The sequence below is a fragment of the Schistocerca cancellata genome, chromosome 2, assembly GCF_023864275.1.
Source record: "Schistocerca cancellata isolate TAMUIC-IGC-003103 chromosome 2, iqSchCanc2.1, whole genome shotgun sequence".
NCBI classification, from domain to species: domain Eukaryota; kingdom Metazoa; phylum Arthropoda; class Insecta; order Orthoptera; family Acrididae; genus Schistocerca; species Schistocerca cancellata.
The window spans coordinates 447,522,189-447,544,571 of record NC_064627.1 but is presented as its reverse complement, the minus strand read 5'-3'; the positions used below and the strand labels follow the sequence as shown (position 1 = coordinate 447,544,571).

At 42.9% G+C, this 22,383-nt stretch overlaps 2 protein-coding genes across 2 annotated transcripts in view; one reads left to right on the top strand and one right to left on the bottom strand.

Moving 5' to 3' along the window:
* Positions 1-14,991, bottom strand: part of LOC126161931 (heparan-sulfate 6-O-sulfotransferase 2) — a 51,365-nt gene extending 36,374 nt beyond the window's left edge. Inside the window, exons 1-2 of the mRNA XM_049918105.1 lie at positions 14,127-14,991; positions 13,832-14,047 (exon numbers count right to left, since the gene is read on the bottom strand). Of these exons, the coding sequence (XP_049774062.1) occupies positions 13,832-14,047; positions 14,127-14,761 (851 nt within the window). The 5' untranslated portion in view covers positions 14,762-14,991. The remainder of the gene's footprint in view (positions 1-13,831; positions 14,048-14,126) is intronic.
* Positions 14,992-15,112: 121 nt separating this feature from the next.
* Positions 15,113-22,383, top strand: part of LOC126161933 (U3 small nucleolar ribonucleoprotein protein IMP3) — an 85,448-nt gene continuing 78,177 nt past the window's right edge. The window contains exon 1 of the mRNA XM_049918107.1: positions 15,113-15,447. Coding sequence (XP_049774064.1) covers positions 15,311-15,447 — 137 coding nt within the window. The 5' untranslated portion in view covers positions 15,113-15,310. The remainder of the gene's footprint in view (positions 15,448-22,383) is intronic.

Below are 22,383 nucleotides of genomic sequence, written 5' to 3'. Positions count from 1 at the left end.
TAATTGTTGAAAAAGTCAAAGCCCTCCCAATATGCACTTTTCATGATAAAAATAATTTTGTGGACTCATGTCATGTACAAAATCACTGCCTGAACTGTCTAACAGAACTGGCAGTCATCAATGACTGATGGACGATGGTGTGCCTGGAGTATAGTACATGGTACTGATGAGGTTTGTAGCTGCCTTAAAGTAAGACGAAGACAATTATGCTTAGTCAATCGTGTTTTATGGTATATGGTGAGACAGTTTAGATGATGTATAATGAGCTATATTCATGGATGCTGGACAACCTGAAGACAGCAGCTTGTAATCCCGCACTGCTTCTCACATCAGCACATTCATTGATTTTACTAACTCTCAAACTGTAGCCTTCCAACATAATCTATGACTCAGGCAATACATATAACTTGAAGTGGCAGCAATTAATGACAGTTTCTTATGGTCGAAGCACAAATAATACTACATGGTTTCAGTTTCAATGCTAGAAATATATCGCCTTTTTCTCAGCCCTCAGTAACCGCTGAAAGCTATCTTCCCTTTAGCAATGCGAAAATGTGTTGCCAATGAAAGCACCTCAGAGGGAAAGTGCTCCGATTTGGGGCAGCAAGGATGAGCATGCTGCCACAACTGTGAGTCTCCCACCGAGTCAACGCCGTGACTGCTAAAGGTATTTCTGACTGACATCTGCCACAAACAACTGTCAACCTTTGTAGCCCAACATTACACCAGCACCACCCCTGCCATTGGCCAAAAGACTGCAACCAAACAGCAGCCCCATGAGGAAAATACAGCTGGCTACGACGGTCAGGGGCATGGGACTCAGAGTGCAACAAATCTGAAATCCCACAGCTGGCCCCCATGCAATCATTCTGCTGGACTACACCGGCTAACCGGCATTGTCCAGTATGTAGCCAAGAAATTCGACAGAGCATTGTCTCAGTGCATGGTGCACATGGACATTTTAATTTGTATCTTCAACATATGCACAAAGCACTCTACCTATGAGTTATAAGCCAGGCAAAACGGGCAGTAGTCAGATACTGGATACCACTGTGAATGCAAAGATCTTCAATCTCACACAACACAAATTTCTGATGGTTATCAGACACGAGGGTCTGGGAGGCCCTGTCAATAACAATGATGACTAACAACACTCGAATAGTTGCTGTTGGCACAGTGGACGAGAGCTTGGCGACCTATGGCAAATTTGACAAAGTGTCAACCACCGATGGTCACGTGCTTTCCACAAAAAGGTCCACAAAGTTAATGTGCACTCTGCCCCAAGTGTGCTCCCAGACTGGACAGGAGAAAACTGATGCAGCTGCACAGTCTGGTTTTGTGCACAGGCCACACCAGCTCGCACAAGATGTTAAATACCCCGACGGATTGCCTGCCAGTAGACATGATGACTTCTTAAACCTTGATACGAGGCATACCCCAGTGCTATGCACACAGCAGCTGGAGTAGGTGAGGATGCAATGCTGTTGAGACAATCCATCATCTGCTTTACTCCTCCGTGACAAGCACGAGGACCCTCTGGACAACACTGAGTCGATCATGTAGGAGAAAAAATGTAGAGCACATGAAATCTGCTCCTGAAAGAGTGCACTCTGTTCATACCACCTGGAAGAGCGGGTCAGTAATCTCCCACATCATCAAAGTAAAATCTAGCAAAGTCTGCTGAAAGGCATTGTCCTAGGTGAAAACGAGAGATTCCTATCAGTCAAACTCCGGATTCAGTCTCACTGAGACTCAAACAGAGCATCTGCATTTGCATGCTGGCCAGTGGGCTGGTATTGAATGTCATAACGATAACTACTCAGGAGGAGCACCCCACTCTGCAATTGGTTGGGCACTCCTATCTGCTAACTTGAAAATAAGGCCGACCAAGGAAACCGGCATCACGGTCAGTGATAAGCAGGAACTTTGCCCCATACAAGAAAATGTAAGACTTTTTAATTCTGAAAATGATAGTCAGTGCCTCAATTTCCACCTGTGAATAATTACACTATACTGCAGAAAGTGTCTTTGATGCATAAGTGATAGGCTGCTCAGTGCCATCTGAGTTCCGATGTGACAGGTACACACCAATGCCATACTGGAATGTGTCACAAGCCAGTGTTAAAGGTACACATTGTGTAACAGAAGCCAGATAAAGAGCAGAGCAAAAACTCTGTTTCACAGACTTAATAGTCCCTCAACAGTCAGCAGACCAGACAAGACTAACACCCTTTCGGTGAGGCTGGTTAAGAGGCTGCTAAATGTTTGTGGCCTACGGAATGAACTTAGCATAATACAAGGTGTACAACTTTGCTTCTGCCATTTGCCAATAGGTGATGACAACAGTAAGTAGCGGTCGAAAGAAACAGATTGCAGATATCAGGCAGTTAGCTTGGACCTCGGTCAACATAATCTCATTCAAACATTAGTCGATTTGTATCTGCATCATAAAGTTGTCTTGACTGAAAATGTCAGTTTAAAAGCCTAATTCTCATCATTTGCAGGAGATGTTACTGTTTTGTTTCAATATGAAGAAAACAGCGGCTGAGTCTCATCGAATGCTCTCAAGTATGTATGGTAAGGACGCTATTAGTGAAAGAACATATCGCGAGTGGTTTCAACGCTTCAAGAACGGTGATTTTAATGTCGAAGGCTGACATAGTGGTGGAAGAGAGAATGTTTTCGAAGATGCAGAATTGGAGACATTGCTGAGTGAAGACTCGCATCAAACTCAAGACGAATTGGCACGATTAGTGAGGGTGACACAGCAAGCCATTTCAAATCATCTCAAGGCTATGGGCATGATTCAGAAAGAAGGAACTTGGGTCCCGCACGAGATGAAACCAAGAGACATTGAACGGCATTTGTGTGTTTGTGAACAACTGTTTCAGAGGCAAAAATGGAAGGGATTTCTGCATCGCATTGTGACTGGGGACGAAAAATGGGTTCATTACGATAACCCTAAATGCAAAAAATCATGGGGATATCCCGGCCATGCTTCCAAGTCGATGGCCAAACCGAATATTCACGGCTCCAAGATCATGCTCTGCATTTGGTGGGACCAGCTCAGCGTCATGTACTATGAGGTATTAAAACCAAGTGAAACAATCACAGTTGATCATTATAGAACGCAATTAATGTGTTTGAGCAGAGCATTAAAAGACAAATGGCCACAATACAGCGAGAGGCACGATAAAGTGATTTTGCAGCACGACAACGCTCAATCCCATGTTGCAAAAGAGGTCAAAACGTACTAGGAAACGTTAAAATGGGAAGTCCTACCCCACCTGCCATATTCTCCAGCCATTGCTTCCTCTGATTATCACCTGTTTAGATCAATGGTACATGACCTGGCTGACCAACACTTCTGATCTCACGAAGAAGTCACAAATTGGATCGATTTGTGGATCGCTTCAAAAGATGAACAATTTTTTCGCCATGGGATTCGTACACAGCCCAAAAGATGGAGAAAGTAGTGGCCAACGATGGAAAATACTTTGAATAATACATGTGTAACCAATATGTTTCATTAAAGCCTCAAATGTTGCACAAAAAATGGAGGAAGCAAAGTTGAACACCTTGTACAAAATTTTGCCCAAAATGAACTGGAGATCCTTCCGGTTATTGGGTGCCTGCAAGTTGACAATCTCCCTCTTTCCAAGCAATTATCCCGACTTGCGGCGTCTGCTTTGCAAATACTGATTTGGCATGGTTAACATTGAAGGAGTGGCTGGATGCCCTTCCTGTTGCCAGCCTACAATTTGACAATGGCTTTCAGATTCCTTAAATGCCACTCTCACTTGGAGCCCATGACCCAGATGTCACTGAGATAGTTCATGCAACCAGGAATGCCCTGAATCAATTGCTCCAAATATCATCAATAAATGAGACTCAATAATATTAGCAAATAAACTGATAAAGTACAAAGGAGGTGCTGAGCACTAAAAAAACTCTTGAGAAATGGTGTCTAGAGGCAACAGTAGGCTGTGCTGCACAAGCTGTTTAAAGTCACTGCAAAGGTGCACAGTGCCACCCATCTTCTGAATCACCACCGAAGGTGTGGCCAACTGACTTGATGGAATAGGAGAAACAATGCTGAGGTCCTGCCAACACTGCAACTTGGCCTTGACCTCCTCGTACATGGTGAAGGGAATGGTGTGGTGGCAATAAAATTTAAGTATTACAGATGGCTTAAGGGAGAGGAATGCCTCGAAATTTTCTGCCCAACCCAATGTATTCTAAAATAACTGGTCGTTTGACTCTAGTAAATAGTCCAAATCTTGGAAGGGGACTGAAGAGACACTAAATGTACCTTATCACTTATCTGGAAACCAAAAACAGAAAAGGCATGTAATCCAATAATATTCTGCACCAACAGCAAATTAACACTAACAATGTAAGTTGCTGTTCCACATAATGTGTATAACAGAGAACTGTTCCTTCAAGGGAATACACTGTTTACTACAGAACAAAACACAATGTAGTGGCAATTGCAACAAAGGGCAGCTCAAGAGCCAGTATGTATCTATGTTACTGAGGCTGACCCTCCGTCTTCTGCCTACCTGAAACTCGAATGGTTCCGCATCCATAAGCAACGTAAGTGAAACATGCTGGGGCGACACTTGTGGGGCACCAGAGACCATATAGGAGTACAGGGAAAATGAAGGGGCCTCGGATGATGCTCTGGGCATGTCCACTGTCCCAAACTGTTGTCAAATGGCCTACTTTGTGGCATATCCCATGCATGGCATCTATGTACAGGGCGTACCATTGAATATGCACTAAATGACAATCAAGACAGGACTGCCTGCTCACTTGTTGAGTGGAAATAGAAGTGAAAGGGGACATATGGTGAAAATCTGAAAACATTGTGAGCGAGAAATATGATGCTGTGATTTAACAATATTAGAGAAGGAAAGTTGCCACTCAACATATAGCGAATATGCTGAGTCGCAACAGGCACAACAAAAAGATTTACACAATTATAGCTTTCAGCCATTAAGACTTTCGTCAGCAACACACACACACACACACACACACACACACACACACACACACACACACACCCCCCTCATGCAAATGCAACTTGCACATAAGCCCGCAGTCTCAGACAACTGAAACAACACTGTGAGCAGCAGCACCAGTACATGATGGGAGTGGCGACTGGGTGGTGGTAAGCAGGAGGCTGGGGCGGGGAGGGGCAGGAATAGTAGTATGGTGGGGGTGGCGGACAGTGAAGTGCAGCAGTTTAGACGGAGGGCAGGAGAGAAGATGGGGAGGGGAGGGGAGGGAGGGGGGTAAGTAGTGGAAAGGAGAGAAACTAAAAAGAAATTAAAAGACTTGTGACAGTGAAATGACGGCTGTGTAGTGCTGGAATGGGAACTGAGAAGGGGCTGGGTGGGCGAGGACAGTGACTAGCGGAGGTTGAGGCCAGGAGGGTTATGGGAGCATAGGATATATTGCAGGGAAAGTTACAATCTGCGCAGTTCAGAAAAGCTGGTGTTCGTGGGAAGGATCCATATGGCATAGGCTGTGCAGCAGTCATTGGGATAAGGGATATCATGTTTGGCAGCTTGTTCAGCAACAGTGTGGTCCACTTGTTTTTTTGGCCACAATTTGTTGGTGGGCATTCATGAGGACAGACAGCTTGTTGGTTGTCATGCCTACATAAAATGCAGCACAGTGTTTGCAGCTTAGCTTGTAAATCACATGGCTGATTTCACAGGTAGCCCTTCCATTGATGAGATAGGTGATGTTAGTGACAGGACTGGAGTAGGTGGTGGTAGGAGGATGTATGGGGCAGGTCTTGCATGTAGGTCTATTACAGGGATATGAGCCATGAGGTAAGGAATTGGGAGCAGGGGTTGTGTAAGGATGGACGAGTATATTGTGTAGGTTCAGTGCTGTTTTCCTTTGTTACTACTTTCTTTTGCATCACTATACTCAATGTCCATCCTTCTTTCTTTTGTTTCCTGTGTTTCTCTTGTTGCCTTACGAACCGAACTGCATGTTCTACTTACAAGCCACACTGTATCAACCGTCTTGGCTGCGCGCAACGGACGGCCACAAGACCACGCTGATTGTTGGTGCAGCATCCTATGTCCCACATTAGTCCCGCCAATATAATTAATCCTGTACTTTCAAACTGATCACTCTCCCTGTGTCAGTTCCTGTATCTTTTCGTGTTATCTCCCACACCTTTCTGGTGGCACACGATCTTGTATCTCTACCTACGAACCCCTCCCCACCCCCCACACTTTCTCTGTTCTATCCCTGTTTACACTCACTAAATCCACCTCATCCAGTGACATTTGCTGTTCCCCTTCTTCACGCTTATCCGCCCTCGAAACTGCTACCCACAGTAATATACATGTATTTATTAATTATTAGTTATTCTCTACTTTGATCCTTGTGACTTCTCGCCAATTTTAGTGAGTTTGTGCCTTCCGCTATTGTCTTCTTGCTCAGATTTCATCTCGTTTTTTCCCCTTGTGCATCCTTTTCATATTTTTCACACATATTTGGATGTATTTTTGTGTAATTTTTTGGATGGAATTCTACTTTTTTTCATAAATTTTTGCTCCTTTTGCACCACAATGGATCCTTGCTCTTTCCATCTGCATCAATACAGAAAAGTTTCCTTATACCTAGCCAGATCCCAGGCCCACATACTGTTCCTGTGTTGTTGCTTGACTCGTGAACCCATAACACACACTGGAACTCTTGCCCTGCAGGAACTTGAGCAACATGCACAACGCCACATCGGAAAGCTCTCCATCCTATTCATTTCATATTCCCGCCTCGGAGTACCACTGTCCACCACTTCTACAACAATCTCCACTTCTACAACAACCTCCAAACCTCCCCCACACCCCCCATAGCTGACAAACCTTGTCTCGCAGACCTACTACACTTACCCCACCCTCCAAAACTCCCTCCCACCACCACACAGAACCCAGAACCTAAACAGACCCACAACACAGTCATAAACCTTTCCTCCAGAAGCCTTAGTTCCACAGAAATTTCAGTCCTTTCCAAAGGCCTCACCTTTTGCCCCACTCCCAAACTCAGTCATGCAGGACTAGTTAATAACCTTCTCTCCTTCTCCCGGTCCCTACAGTGGAAACACTTTTTTGCCACCAACCCAACCAATCAGACTCAAGCAAAGACCAATATTGAACCTTTTCTAACTCAGTTCACTCCTCTATCCAACCGTCATCCACCCCCACTGCCTCCAAACCACACTCTATTAACTTTACAGAATTTCTTAACCTCGAACCTTGCCTCACCATTGTTCCCTAAATCCTTCAACATGCAAACTAACCTTACATCCACAGCAAGAACCGCAGTCCACCATCTAACAACTGATCCCGACCTTATAATCCTACCTGCAGACAAAGGCTCCACCACCATTGTTTTGAACCACAAGGATTATGTGGCGGGAGGAAGGACTCTGTCAGCTGTCAGATACTTCCACCTACAAACCTTGCCACAGTGGCCCCATTCCAGTAATCCAGTAGGATCTCCAGTCACTACTCAAATCCTTAGGCTCATCCCAGAACCTCTCTCCAGAGTCCATCTCTCTACTTACCCCTACCACTCCCACCTTCTACATGCTTCCTTAAGTCCATAAACCCAACGCTCCATTGTGGCCGGTTACTGTGTCCCCACTGAGAGAATCTCTGCTCTCGTAGACTAACACCTTCAACCTATTACCCAGAACATATCCTCCTATATAAAAGATACCAACCATTTCCTCCACCGACTCTTCACAGTTCCTGTCCGTTTACCACACAGTGCCCTGCTCGTCACTACTGATGCCAGGTCACTGTACACTAACATTCCTAATGCCCATGGCCTTACTGCTATCGAACACTACCTTTCCAGATGCCCTATGGATTTCAAACCAACAACTTGTTTCCTAGTCGCCATGACCAACTATATCATCACCCACAATTACTTCTCCTTTGAAGGTATTACCTACAAACAAGTCCGGGGTACGGCTATGGGCACCCGCATTGCACCATCCTATGCCAACCTATTCATGGGCCATCTAGAGGAATCCTTCCTAAAAACCCCGAATCCTAAACCCCTCACCTGGTTAAGATTCACTGATGACATCTTTGCTATCTGGATTGAAGGTGAGGACACCCTATTCACATTCCTCCAGAACCTCAACAACTTCTCCCCCATCTGCTTCATCTGGTCCTACTCAACCCAACAAACCACCTTCCTAGATGTTGACCTCCACATCAAAGATGGCTACATCAGTGCCTCTGTCCATATCAAACCTGCTAACCACCAGCAATACCTCCACTTCAACAGCTGCCACCCATTCCACACCAAGAAGTCCCTTCCGTACAGCCTAGCCACCTGTGGTCGTCACATCTGCAGTGATGAGTAGTCCCTCTCAAAATATACTGCAGTTATCCTCCCAACCTTGTACAAAAACAAATCTCCCATGCCTCATCTTTCCAGTCTCCCACCACCTCCCAAAGTCCCACAGTCCGGCCACGGAGGAGCATTCCCCTCATAACTCAGTACCATCCGGGACTGTAGCAACTGAATTACATTCTCCGCCAGGATTTCTATTACCTCTCGTTGTGCCCTAAAATAAGAAATGTCCTGCCCACTATTCTTCCCACCCCTCCTACAGTTGTATTCCGCCGTCCACCAAACCTACACAATATACTTGTCCTTCCTTACACAACCCCTGTTACCAATCCCTTACCCCATGGCTCATACCCCTGTAATAGACGTACATGCAAGACCTGTCCCATACATCCTCCTACCACCACCTACTCCATTCCAGCCACTAACATCACCTATCCCATCAAAGGCAGGGCTACCTGTGAAACCAGTCATGTGATTTACAAGCTAAGTTGCAAACACTGTGCTGCATTCTATGTAGGCACAACAAACAAGCTGTCTGTCTGCATGAATGGCCACCGACAAACTGTGGCCAAAAAACAAGTGGACCACGCTGTTGCTGAACAAGCTGCCAAACATGATATCCCTTATCCCAATGACTGCTTCACAGCCTATGACATATGGATCCTTCCTACCAACATCAGCTTTTCTGAACTGCGCAGGTGGGAACTTTTCCTGCAATACATCCTATGTTCCCAAAACCCTCCTGGCCTCAACCTTTGTTAGTCACTGTCTTCATCCATCCAGCCCCCTCTCTGTTCCCATTCCAGCACTACACAGCCATTATTTCACCGTCACACCCAGACTTTTAATTTCTTTTTATTTCTCTTTACTACTATTCCTTCCCCTCCCCGCCCCAGCCTTCTGCTTACCCCCACCCAGTCGCCACTCCCATCATGCACACTGGTGCTGCTACTCACAGTGTGGTTTCAGTTGTCTGAGACTGCAGACGTGTGTACAAGTTGCGTTTGCGTGAGTGTGTGTGTGCAGGTGTGTGTATGTATGTGTGTCTATTGCTGACAAAGGCCTTAATGGCCAAAAGTTATAATTGTGTGAATCTTTTTGTTGTGCCTGTCGTGACTCAGCATCTCTGCTATACGGTGAGTAGCAATTTTCCTACTCTAATATTGTTGCATTCCATCCTAGATTTTCCATTGTTTGATGGTGTGATTTATGCGTACCTGCTGAGCCCAACGTGGGCGGAGACTGGCAGCACTGTTATGTCACTGCACTCCAATCATCCGCAGTGTCAACCCCCAGCAGCTCACTGGAAGGTAAGCGCACCTGCCTCATCGCGTGGGACACCATGGGCTGTTCATCTCACATCTAACTTAACGAGTTGTCAGAAAGTATGTACCTTGCCACTGCCATAAATTCATGTGAATCTGTAATCTTACCAACTTCGGCTAAAGCTGAACAAGGCCAATGCTCTCATTTTGCCATCACGGTTGCGTGTTAAATGGACAATCGTGTCCCTAATGAACGAGTCCACATACAAGGTAGCATAGTGGCAGCACTCAAACTGACACTTGTGTGAGAGTCTTAGTATCTCAGCAACCCATGCTGGGGTGCTTGTGGTACTGGTGAAACTGTAACTGTGCCACCACCACATGGATTTGATGATCAAAATACTGTGTGAGCAACTAAAAAATATCCTCAAAGTTATGTTCCTAAGGGTTGATAGAAGACTTCAAATTCTGGACAATTTCACACAAACCCTCACTATTGGACAATCACAAGGCAGCTTCATCAACTGGATAAATGAGTGAGAGGGAAATGCAGCAGGCGCAAGGGATAAGGATGTGGCACCCATAGGCTCTATCTGGCTGCAGGCAGGGGCAGTTGTGTGAAGTTCATGATAATGTGGAGGAGTGGATTGCAAGATAGAACACAGGATGAGGGAAACTGCTGAGAAGAGCATCTGGCTGGAGGATGAGTGATGTCAGTTCCTGGAGCAGTGCTGGGGATGGGTGTGTGTATGGATAGGGCTAGGGAAGATGGAGATTAGGAGGATTACATGATCAAAAGTCATGTTGCAAAGGTAACTCCCATCTATGTAATTCAGGAATGCTGGTGTTGGATCCAAACGACAAAGGTTGTGAAATTCAGAATGTTGTGCTCAGCTGACTGTTTTGCCAGTAGATGCTCAACTCTGACCTTGACAACTGTTTGGTAGTGGTCATTCATCTGGGAGGACAGCTGGTTTGTAGTCAAGCCCATACAATGTACTAATTAGAAATGATAGCATATTTGGCGTATGACATACTGCTTCCTCAAGTAGCCCTGCCTCCAATAGGACAGGCTAAGCCTGTGACAAAATTGGAATAGGATGTGTACTTCCTGCCTCTCTTTCTCAGCTGTCCTGCACCCTTCCCCAGCCTTTGCTCTCGCTCCCCAGTGCCTTTCTCTCTTCACTCACTGCAACAGATACAATCTCTCGTGTGAATTCAGCTGTAGTACAGGCACAATGTAGTCAGCTGGGAAAATGTATCCAATATGATGTGTGTTTATATTGTGTTAATTCATAGTTCTGAAAAAGGATTCATCTGAAAGCTACTAAAGTTTTCAGTCTTTTTTATGGTCCTTCTACAGCACAGTACCTCTACTATTCAGTGAGTCACCTTTACTCCTTACATTATCTATGTTCCACTAAGATTTTCCATCATATTTACTCATATATGCCAAGAACAAAAGTTAACAATAGTTAGTCTGTACATTTCCTCCAGATAGTCCACATAGATCACAATTGGGCAAAGTGGCATTGGGAAGACTTGAAAACGCTTGACAACAATCAGCAACTGGCATGGTTCTTGCATAACTGACTGTGAACATTATCCTACTAAATTTCACAGAACATGGGTCAACAAGCTAGCACCTATCCACATTCCTCCAGAATCTCAACACTTTCTCCCCCATTTGCTTCAACTGGTCCTCCTCAATCCAATAAGCCATCTTCCCTAATGTTGACCTCTAGCTCAAAGATGGACACATTAGTACCTCTGTCCATATTAAATCTACTACCCACCAGCAATACCTCCACTTCAGCAGCTGCCACCCATTCCATACCAAGAAATCCCTTCCACACTGCCCAGCCACTCATGCCCATTGTATCTGTAGTGACATGCAGCCCATCTCTAAATATTCCAAGAATTTCTCTGAAGCCTTCACATATCGAAATTATCCTTACAACATGTACAGAAAAAGATCTCCCATGCCTTATCCCTCCAGTCACCTATGACATACCCATTGTCCAGCCACAAAAGGGCACGGCCTTCGTGACTCATTACCACCCAGGACTGGAGCAACTGAATCAAATTCTTCATCAATGTTTCAACTACCTCTTGACATATTCTGAAATGAGGAATATCCTATTCAATATCCATCCCACCCCTCCCACGGCAGTGTTCTGCTGCCTACCAAGCCTATGTGATATCCCTGTCCATTCCTCTTCAACCCCTGCTCTCAACCCCTTGCCTCATGACTTATACCCTTCCAATAGATCTAGGTACAAGACCTGTGCCATCTTCTATGCTATCAAAGACAGGGCTATGGGTGAAAGCAGTTGTGATCTACAAACTGAGAAGCATCCAGAGTGTTGTTTTATACATGGCCATGACAACCAACAAGCTGCCTGACCGCATGAATAGACACCAACAAACTCTCACTAAGAGACAGTTGGACCACCCAGTTGCTGAACAAGCTGTCCAACACAAGGTTCTTTACTTCAATGACTGCTTCACAGCCTGCACCATCTGGGTCCTTCCTACCAAAACCAGCTTACCTGGATTGCACATGTGGGAACACTCCCCGAGTACATCTTATGTTCCCATAACACCCCTAGCCTAGCCTCAACCTTCGCTAGTCACGTTCTTCACCTGCCAATCCCCTTCCTTGCTCCCACTCCAGAACTATACAGCCTTCTATTCCACCATGGCAATAACTAGTTTTTTCCCCCCTCCTCTACTCCCCCTCTCCCCCCCCGCACCACCTCTGACTGCATCTAGCTGTCCTATCCTGTCCCCACAACATCACTGCATGCTCCTGAGCAGCCAGTATACCTTCCCTCACCCCTACCCCACTAGCACCCTCCTCCCTGGGCAGCCATCTTTTTATCACCTACAGATTGCTTCTCCCATCAGGCACAGATGCTGTGTGCAGTCTAGTCTCAGCAGCTAGAGACAGAGATCGTGTGTGAGGGTTGTGCTTGTGTTTTCTGCTTTAGCAATAGGACTTTTGGTCGAAAGCTCAAATGTGTAGCAGCCTTTTCGTTGTGCCTCTCTGCACTCAGTGTCTCCTATATATGGTGACTAGCAGTCTACCATTTTATAATACTGTCATTATTACATCCTGGATTTTCCATTATTTCATATGACTTGACACATGTTCAAGCTCTGATCTGAAAATGGTATAGTGCTTACAACATTGTGTGATAAATCCACACACATTTCGCAGCCAATGAATGTCTCTGTGTGTTAGTGTAGTGAAACAAGAGTCCGTCATTGGCACCTGTCCTTTTATGCACAGGAACAAGGCTCAAATAATTCTTTCCAAAGCCTGTGGATATATTTGGAAACGCTTGAAATAAAGTCTCAGTTGTAAAAAAAAATCCATTACAGTTTTATTACACTTATGTCTAATTTCTATTATTTTTTATATTTTACTTTTTTGGTGATGGTTCTTTATGAAATCACTTTATATTACATTAATGAAATAGTATTATTGTTTAATATACTGAGTTATATACTTTTGAGTAAAACTTTGGATTCCCTTTGCATTTCAATATTCTGTGGATGTAAACATTAGGCTGCACTTCCAGTCATTTTGTTACCGTAAACTTTATTTGGCTGTATGATTTGTTTCCTTTGCCAACTCAAAACCAAATTTTCACCTTTCACTCTAACATAGACTTCGGGCAGCATTACAGATCAGTTTGTAATCACATCCCAGCCCATACTACACTTTAACCCACTTTTTAAGTACCACAGAGTGATTTAGAGTCCTTTAGCTCTATGTTTAATTAACTGCCTGTAACTGGTACACACAAAAATCTTTTGAGTCACCTCCAGTATTCAGTGAAATAAGGGAGCTCTAAATCACAACACATTATTATGCAGGGGATTGAGAACCATACGCATAAATCTCTCGCCATACTGTCAAAGACTGGTGTGTCAACCTTATAAATTCCTTTTTTATGCAGTTACCTAAAATGCACACACACACACACACACACACACACACACACACACACACACACACACACACAGATCTATAAAGGCAGTTGTTCAGTTACTGGCTAGTATGAAGTTACATAGGATTATAATAAAAGTAATATAAAAACAGAAATAATGTTACTACTAGTCACAAAATTCCAATTGTTGTTAGGTAATGTCATGAATCCTACCTATTTGCTGCAAGGTTGTAAGGACATGCTGCAAACTGATCCAATGTTACCCCTTTCCAGCTATCGCCGTTGTAGCACAAAGGCAGCTCTTCTCGAGTAGCTACATGACCACCACACCAGTGCCTTGAGTTTCGCCATGTGGCTCCCCGCTGTACATGACGAAATTCAGAAAGATATCTACTAATTGGTTCTCTCAACAACGTGATGTAAAAATACCTGAAAAAATTATAATTGTCAGACAACACTTAATTCTATAATAAATTAACGAAGAAACGGTAATTTTGAACCAACATACCGTCTTTTGACTTTATCACCTTCATTTTTGTCAAGTTCTGAATCCACACAACTAGTTAATTCTGTCCAGTCTGCGTGAAGCCCACATTTCCATCCCGTGGAGTACCTACTAAATAACCAAATCTCCTTGCGGTTTGGGCGAAAACAATAACAGCGTTTCCTTTTCCTTTGACATGTGCATGGCCTCTCCAAATCCAAGTCTCTCACCAAGTGCCTTCCAAATGACGTACCTCCTGTCTTTTGAATGTGCAGAAAGACCATAACGTCATGAGCTTTCATATCAAACTGGAAATTTTCATTAAGAACATCATCGTAACTTAGGCCTGGATTTGATAATTTCGAACTCAGTGGTTCTGAATGAGTTTGCAAAGGTTTTCCTAAATTATCTTGAATAGGCGTGCGAAACGTCCACTCAGACCAAGCGGTTTCTCGTGACGAGAGTGCGCAAACTTGATCTGGACAGAAGTACCCAAAATAAACAATACCTGTCACCGCCAATAAGACACATACAAATACAAATGTGCGAAATTTACTTTTGGGGCGGGATTCCATTTTGATCTCATAAGTGACGGACTCACGAAGTAGAAGTGCAAAATCACTATCAAAAACCTGGACTTCGACACTTTTCTTTGCCATTTCTTTATGCAGTGATTTTCATAAAAAATCCAGCCATTACTAAACGTTATACGTTTATAGTTCTTTCCACGCGTGTGAAAGTTCCTTTTCCTCTTGCAGGGGAGGACATGATTTCCCTCTGATAAACTGCTTCAGTAATCACATAGTTTACGATACGGAAATGACTATTTACTTTTGACATAAAACATTGTCAGTACCACACAACACAACAGCAGATGACATCTTTGTGACGCCAATCAAAGATAACAACTGCAATGTGTTTGTACTTCCCTTGGTACTACCGCCATGGCACTACCAGCGTATAAATTTCTTTTATGCAATTCTTTTATTACTATTTGTGCGTAAATCGTTCAGAGTGTGAAATTATTTAATAATAAAGTCTTCTTGAAGTGCTAAATACTGCGATTATCGCACTGTAAGCTGACGGTGACAGATGAGAAATATGTAGTGAAAGTTTGTAGTAGTCTTTCGCTTGGTACACTTTGGAAATTTGAGTTTGCACGTGTATTTGTTTTGATTTTGTGTACCGTGTAAGTTTCGCAGTGGAAAATGGTTCGAAAATTAAAATTTCACGAACAGAAACTCCTGAAGAAAGTTGACTTTATATCATGGGAAGCAGATAATAACATACACGAAGTTAAAGTCATGAGAAAATATTGTATTCGGAAGCGCGAGGATTACACGAAGTAAGTATGTTTCCAGAAAAAAAATGTTGTGTTGGATTTGTTTAAATTATTTTTCTGCTTATTTTTAAAACACTCTGACTGTCATAGCAGTATCCTGTTTTTAATTGTGTCCGGATGACAATAGGTGACCAAATAAACGAAATGCATCTTGCTGATGTTTTTTTAATCAAGTTCTGGAGAGAGTAAGCTTACTCATGATTTTTCTTCTTCACCGTATAATTCACCACTACCAGTTTGACATCCGCTGCCAAAGAAGGCCGCCTCCAGACTTCTACACTTGGTCTTGTGAGCTAGAAATTAGTGTAGAGAAATATATTTAATCTTGTAGTCTACGGTAATGTCATTGAATAGGACAATAGCCATCTAATGGTGTCAGTTTCACATGAGATTTGAAACGTGCTAAAGTATATCAACAACAGAGAAAATATTTATACTAATTCCAAAAACACAAATGTGCTTTGATACGCAAATCAGACGTCTGACGTAATATTTTTGTTAATACTATCATCTAAGTCTTAATATACTTTAAAAATGAAAACTTAGTCTGGTACCGTGCCTTCTTTTTGTTACCGAACCTATGTTAGATAATGTGTCCTTAACATCTAGTGTCAAAACAACAGATAGCCTAGTCTAGATTTAGTACTATGATGTATAAAATTGTAGTTCAAATACGCATGATTTTCAGGCAGTATTGATGTGACTGTGAAATGATTGTGCCAATCATTTGTGATATCCTGCAGTTTATTTTTCTTAACCAAGAAAAATACTGCTGATCATGCATAACTATAAAAAAACTAGTGCTCAATTTTAAATAATAAAATAAATAAAATAAAAATAAATCAATAAATAAAAGAAATAAATAATAAAACAAATAATTAAACAAAAATGTGTTTGTACCCACTACGTTGAGGAAATGTGACCACAAGTATATGTTTTACGATTGTCAACAAAAGTTTTCTTGCACTCTGAAACATACTGGTTGTTTGTTGTGTGGGGGTTTTTCCATCATCACAGGGGGACAGTTACATTAGGTTTTTCAGCAGTCAAAAGCTAACATAACAAGAACTATAAATATAAATAAATTTTATTTATTTGTTTTAGTTTTCAGTTCTTTATTTCGAATTCCACTGATCCATGTTGGGATGAATTCAAGGCTGTGGAATACCATCATGAAAAAGAAAGTTGCTACTCTCCATATAGCGGAGATACTGAGTTGCAGATAGGCACTACCAGAAGACCATTACAAATAAACTTTCGGCCAGCAAGGCCTTCTTCAAAAACTGTCACAAATAAACTTTCGACCAGCAAGGCCTTCATCATCAAAAATACAACACACACACACACACACACACACACACACACACACACACACAGAGAGAGAGAGAGAGAGAGAGAGAGAGAGAGAGAGAGAGAGAGAGGAGGAGGAGGAGAAGTCGTGTGTGTGTGTGTGTGTGTGTGTGTGTGTGTTTGCGTGCGTGCCTGCGTGTGCGCATATGTGTCTGTTGTCTACTTTTGACAAAGGCCTTCCTAGCCGAAAGTCTTTTTGTTGTGCCTATCTGTGACTTGGCATCTCTGCTATATGGTGAGTAGCAACTTTCCTTTTCAGAGTAGTGTTCATTCCATCCTGGATTTTCCCATTGTTTGGCGGTCGTGTTATAGATTGACTGGTGATCATAGGAATTGTTTTTTTTTTTTTTAACCTTCTCTTTAAGTCTGAGCATCGAAGTTTGCCAACTGAGCTGTTTAACTTCTTTAATACTTTGTCACAAATGGGGCAGCTAATTGACATAACACTGAATTCACACTATTTGAACAATTATCTGTGTGATGAAATGTCAGCAAATGTTACATTATCAGTACTTATTTATAAAATTGCAATAAAACACCATCACGGGTGGAACAAAATTGCCGTACGTGGAAGTCATGTGAAGTAGACTCTGTTTTAAATTATAGATGATTCAGTAAGTAACATACTTAGTCATCACTTTATATAATAATAAAAATACATTTAAAAACATAGAAATAAATGTGTATGCAAGTTTTGCTATCAATAATATAAATTTCAGTACTTAAGTCCTGAATATCCAATTATTGTAGTTTTTAAGAAAATCCACCACCAAGAAAGCTATGCAGATGACTATTCACTCACTTTCAAAAAGTGCAAATTACCTGAAAAATCATAATTTAAGGTGTTATTAACATGTTTGATGTTTGTATTGGGAGAATAGGAAGAACTTGTTCAAAGTGTGTGTAGGGTATCTCCTTCTTATCAACTTTGAGCACCTTCTCTGAGGCCCGTACCGATCTTATAGACAAAGGTAATCTTTATTTCTTAGTTTTTCTTCAATAATCCTCTGTGCAATTGCAGTGTAACTGTATTTGGCTGATTTGCAATTTGCAATTTGAAACTTGAACAAAATAAATATTCTTGGCATAATCTTTTCCATTGCTGATTCCATATCTGTATCTTTTGTTCAAAATGGGTGTTTGTATGTCTTCAAGATATGATTGTTCATCTCTCAGAATCTATATGGAAGAGAGAATGTACACTGGGTGTAAGTTGAAAAACTTGATTTCATTATCTGGATATTCTTTCTAAAGAAAAGCTTCCTTTACTGCCTTGTTCATACGATGTTTCTGCCAGATAAGTCTTTTCCTAGTTGCTAGATCTGCAATAGCTTTGACATCCATCATACCAGATAACCACCTGCTGATTTTTGTCACTTGTGAAAAAGTTTAATATATTGTGAATACTTTAGGATTAAGGAAGGCCACTTACCAAAAAGCAGAAACGTTTTGTCAAGAACAAAGTTGACAACCCAGTGGCACAACATGCAGTTGAGCAAAAATGTCCAATTTCAAAGGCACAATCTGAGCTATCAGGATCCTTTTCTCCACCACCTGCTTCTCTGAACTACACAGATGGGACTTAACCTTATAGCATATCCTCTACTCCCTTAATCGTACTGACGTCAAATTTCATGTAACCCATTGTCCCTACATCCTCCACCCAACAGTTCCCCCTTCCTCCATCCTGTCACCCCATTCCAGATTGTGCCCCGCATCACCTTCATGGTGTATTGCTGCAGTCGTGCCATCCCTTATATCTGCCACCCCTCCCTCTCACATTGTTAACCAGCAAGTAGCTACCTCCCTCCTAGCCCCTAGCCTCCCACCCACCAGTTCCTCTCCCTGCCTCCCTCTCCCACTACACATCCCCCTCCCCCAACACTACCCCTACCACAACTAGTCCACCTTCTGCCAGATAACATAGCATTGGCACCGTCAGTCTATCTCGCACCGTGTAGGGGCGCAGGTGTGTGTGTGTGTGTGTGTGTGTGTGTGTGTGTGTGTGTGTGTGTGTGTGTGTTTTGGTTGGGCGGTTGTGGGGGGGGGGGGGGGGTGTTTCAGCTTGTCATAGGATAAATCCAAAAGCTAGCAATTTTTGTTTATTTTGTGTGTGCCTGTCAACAACTGAATGCTTTTACTTGAGTAGTCTCCTTTAGTCCTAAAGTATTTACATTCTACAACAACTTTCCTACAAGTTTAGTATTTTGAGCAGTTTATCACCTGTAGTTTACAAGATGAAGTTTTCTTGTCTACTTTTTAGTCAAGCTCCCCTTGCAAGATTTTTTTGACTGCTGAGTTTTCTGAGGTGCTGGAAAGAAACACCTTCTTTATCTGAGAATCAGTTTTTCCAAGGTACTGAAGACATTTATACGATTGTATCTGGAAAGCTTCAAGTGCAGATTTTATTTTAACCATGTATATCCTTTTTCTTTCAGCTGTGTTCTGATGATGACCAGTTATTAGTGTTTTTCACAGAAGGATGCCTGTAACTTTGTTTTCCCATCTTCTTCTATCCATTTCTTTTGTTTTCTTTATGGATGTAATATTTGCTGGCATCTTTCAGCAACATTTCTCAAGTGCTCTGCCCCATTTTGTGAATTAAATAGTAATCAGTATTATTGTAAACCATTAAGACACTAGTTACACCAACTGACCTAACCTAAAAATTACAAAATGTATTAAATAGCCGAGGGTTGAGTACCATACCATAAAACTGTCATCAGTGGGACACAATTAGTTTCAACATTTCTATAGGGTCAGTTATATAATAAATACATCTTTATGGCTCACTATATGTTTTTATTATAGTTTCTCACACCGAACCTAAAATAAACAGAATTGCTATAATTTGTGTTGACTATCGATAGCAGACCATCAATTGATAGTATGCCTATACAGTTGCAAAGCTCAGTGATATTATCACTGACTCAGTCTGTTTTCTCTCGACATTATTATTGTTAGTGAATTATAGTTTTGTATCAGTGTATCGTAATAAATACATTTCATTACATAAAGTGATTGCATGTCATTGTATTCACCAGGTATAGTGCCTCGTTCTGAAATGATGAACCCGATTTGTGGCACAGTGGTTAGCATGCTGGACTCGCACTCACCCATTCTTCCATAATCTGAGCTTGTCGTCTGCCTCTAATGACCTTGCTGTTGATGGAACATTAAACACTAATCTCCTCCTCCTCATTGTTTCTCTTGTCTGCAAAATACATGTTGTGCATTTCTGGTTTCGCGTCAAGACCTGTAAACAATGGGTCACATACTGCATTGTGACTTGAACTCTATGCTCCCAACTCCAGCAGCGAAATCTGCCTACATTGCTTTTCCCACATTTGTGTGCACATGTACATTCACTTCGTACTGGTGCTCCAGCACCTTACTTCACCTGGCCGATGCCGCCAGGGTGTGAACCACATGTTCTCACATCATTACATCCTGAACCACACTTGTTTTCCCAGGCTCATTCGGTCTATCTGGACTGTGTATCACACAATTTCAAGCATGCATCCACATTGCCATATCAGCTTGCCGTCTCTATCTTCACTGCCTCAACAGCCTGTGAATTTTGCTTATCCGCATATGGTGCAGTGTTGTGCATGGTTGTCTGAACTGTTTCCTACAAACTCTCCAAACCATTCTCCGGTGACTGCACCAGTTACATTCCCTTCCACTCCTGCTGCTCCCCCCCCCCCCTCCCCTCCCCTCTGCACGAGCCCCACCACTCTTTGGTGAGTTTGTGCTGGGCTACCGTGGATCCCCAGTCTTTGCAGCTTCTCTTGCTTTCCGTGCTGCATGTCTGTCCTACTGCTCTTCTTTTTCCCCTCCCTTGGGGAACATGTCTTGGATGTTTCTGGAAATGTATTCTGAAGTTTCAATAGCCTGGCATCGAGACAGTCCCTCATCTGTTTATTCTTTATTTCTTCATTCTCAATCTCCTCCCCTTCATGCACTTGGCATTCGAGGTTTCTCTTTGTTTCTTCTTCATCATCCCTGTGCGCTCCTGAATGCCTGCCCAGGCATTTGACACATAATAAGGTACTTGGTAATGTATAATCCCCAGCCCTCAGTCGATGGTACGGTTCACACGTAACCCCTGGCACAAAGCAGGCCCAGGGAGGGGTGATTGCCTGCACTTTTATCTTCCCAGTTCCCAGTTGGTCCCTCGTGTCAAGAGTTAGGAAGGTGTGAACAATCACCTAAGGTGGTTGAGCCCCATTCTGAGTGGGGCCCTCAGTTTGAGAGTGTGTGCCATCAGAGACACTGGCAATCATGGAGGATTTTTTTGCAGTTAGCCAATCAACATCTCAGTCTACATCTACTAAATGTAAACAGAATGAGGCTAAAGATTCAAAGATTCTCCCAGCTGCACCTCGGTTCTTCATGGTATCTAGTACAAAAGGAGGTCAACCCTTTGGTATGGTTAATCTGTTTATTATTCAGAAAGGTGCTGATGCAGTTGTAGGCCCTGTGAAATCCTGTTCTCACTTACATAATGGGACTTTGCGTGTAGAGACTGATTGCGATTTTCAATCTCAACAACTGCTTACAGCTTCACTTCACGATGCGTGTCCTGTTCATGTCGAGGCCCATCAAATGCCGAATTCTTTCCATGGTGTTCTTTACACTTGGCTGCTAGATGGTCTGGCCAAGGGAGAAATCCAAACTTCTCTCTCTGATCAGTGCGTCACTGCAGCCCATCAGCTAATGAAGAAGGTTGATGCAAGTGCCTACATGCACTCTTTTTCTCACATTTGATTTAGTAGTGCTTCCATCGAAGATTAAGGCAGGCAATGAAGTAATCACTGTCTGACCGTACATTCCAAACCAAGTGCATTGCTACTATTGTCAAAGTTATAACCACATGCATATGGCCTGTCAAAACATGGCCAAATGTATTACTTGTGGTAGAGATGCTCGTGAGGGCAATTGCTCGCCTTCTTTTCCCAACATTATCAATTGTAATGGTGGCCATTCCACCTTATCCCGTGAGTGCCTGGTGTACCTCAGTGAATGGGCCATCTAGAAGATCCAAGTGAAGGAAAAAGTTCCCTACCATGTGGCTCACAATTTGTTGGCTAGTTGATAGCCCTGCATTCTACCATCCGGCAGTTATAGTACTGTTCTTGCTACTCCTCACTCCATGAAGGACATGGCCACGCAGACTTGCGACCTGCAATTTAGTACTGCAGTTGTGAAATTGCCCAGTATCACAGTAGCATCCTGTCTCTCCCTCCTCCAGCTGCACAACATGTGACCTACTACACAACTGGCAGGCCGGAAAGGACAAAAGGAATACCCTCACGAAGACTGTTTACATCCCTCCAGCCAACAAACTCTTGACTTTCATCTACCAACCATAAAGGCTCTAAGAAATCGAACAGATGCAGTCTTCTCTTTCCTCAATTCAGTGGTGTCGCCATGTGACACCCTCATCCAGTTGACTTCTATTTCACCAATGTGCACCGCTTACCATTTTTCTTTCCTGGAATCTGCAAGCCGACCTAGGGAGATTGCTGACACCTCTAGGTTTCATGGAACAGGATCCTTCAAAGGCTGGCACTTGGCAACAGCTGA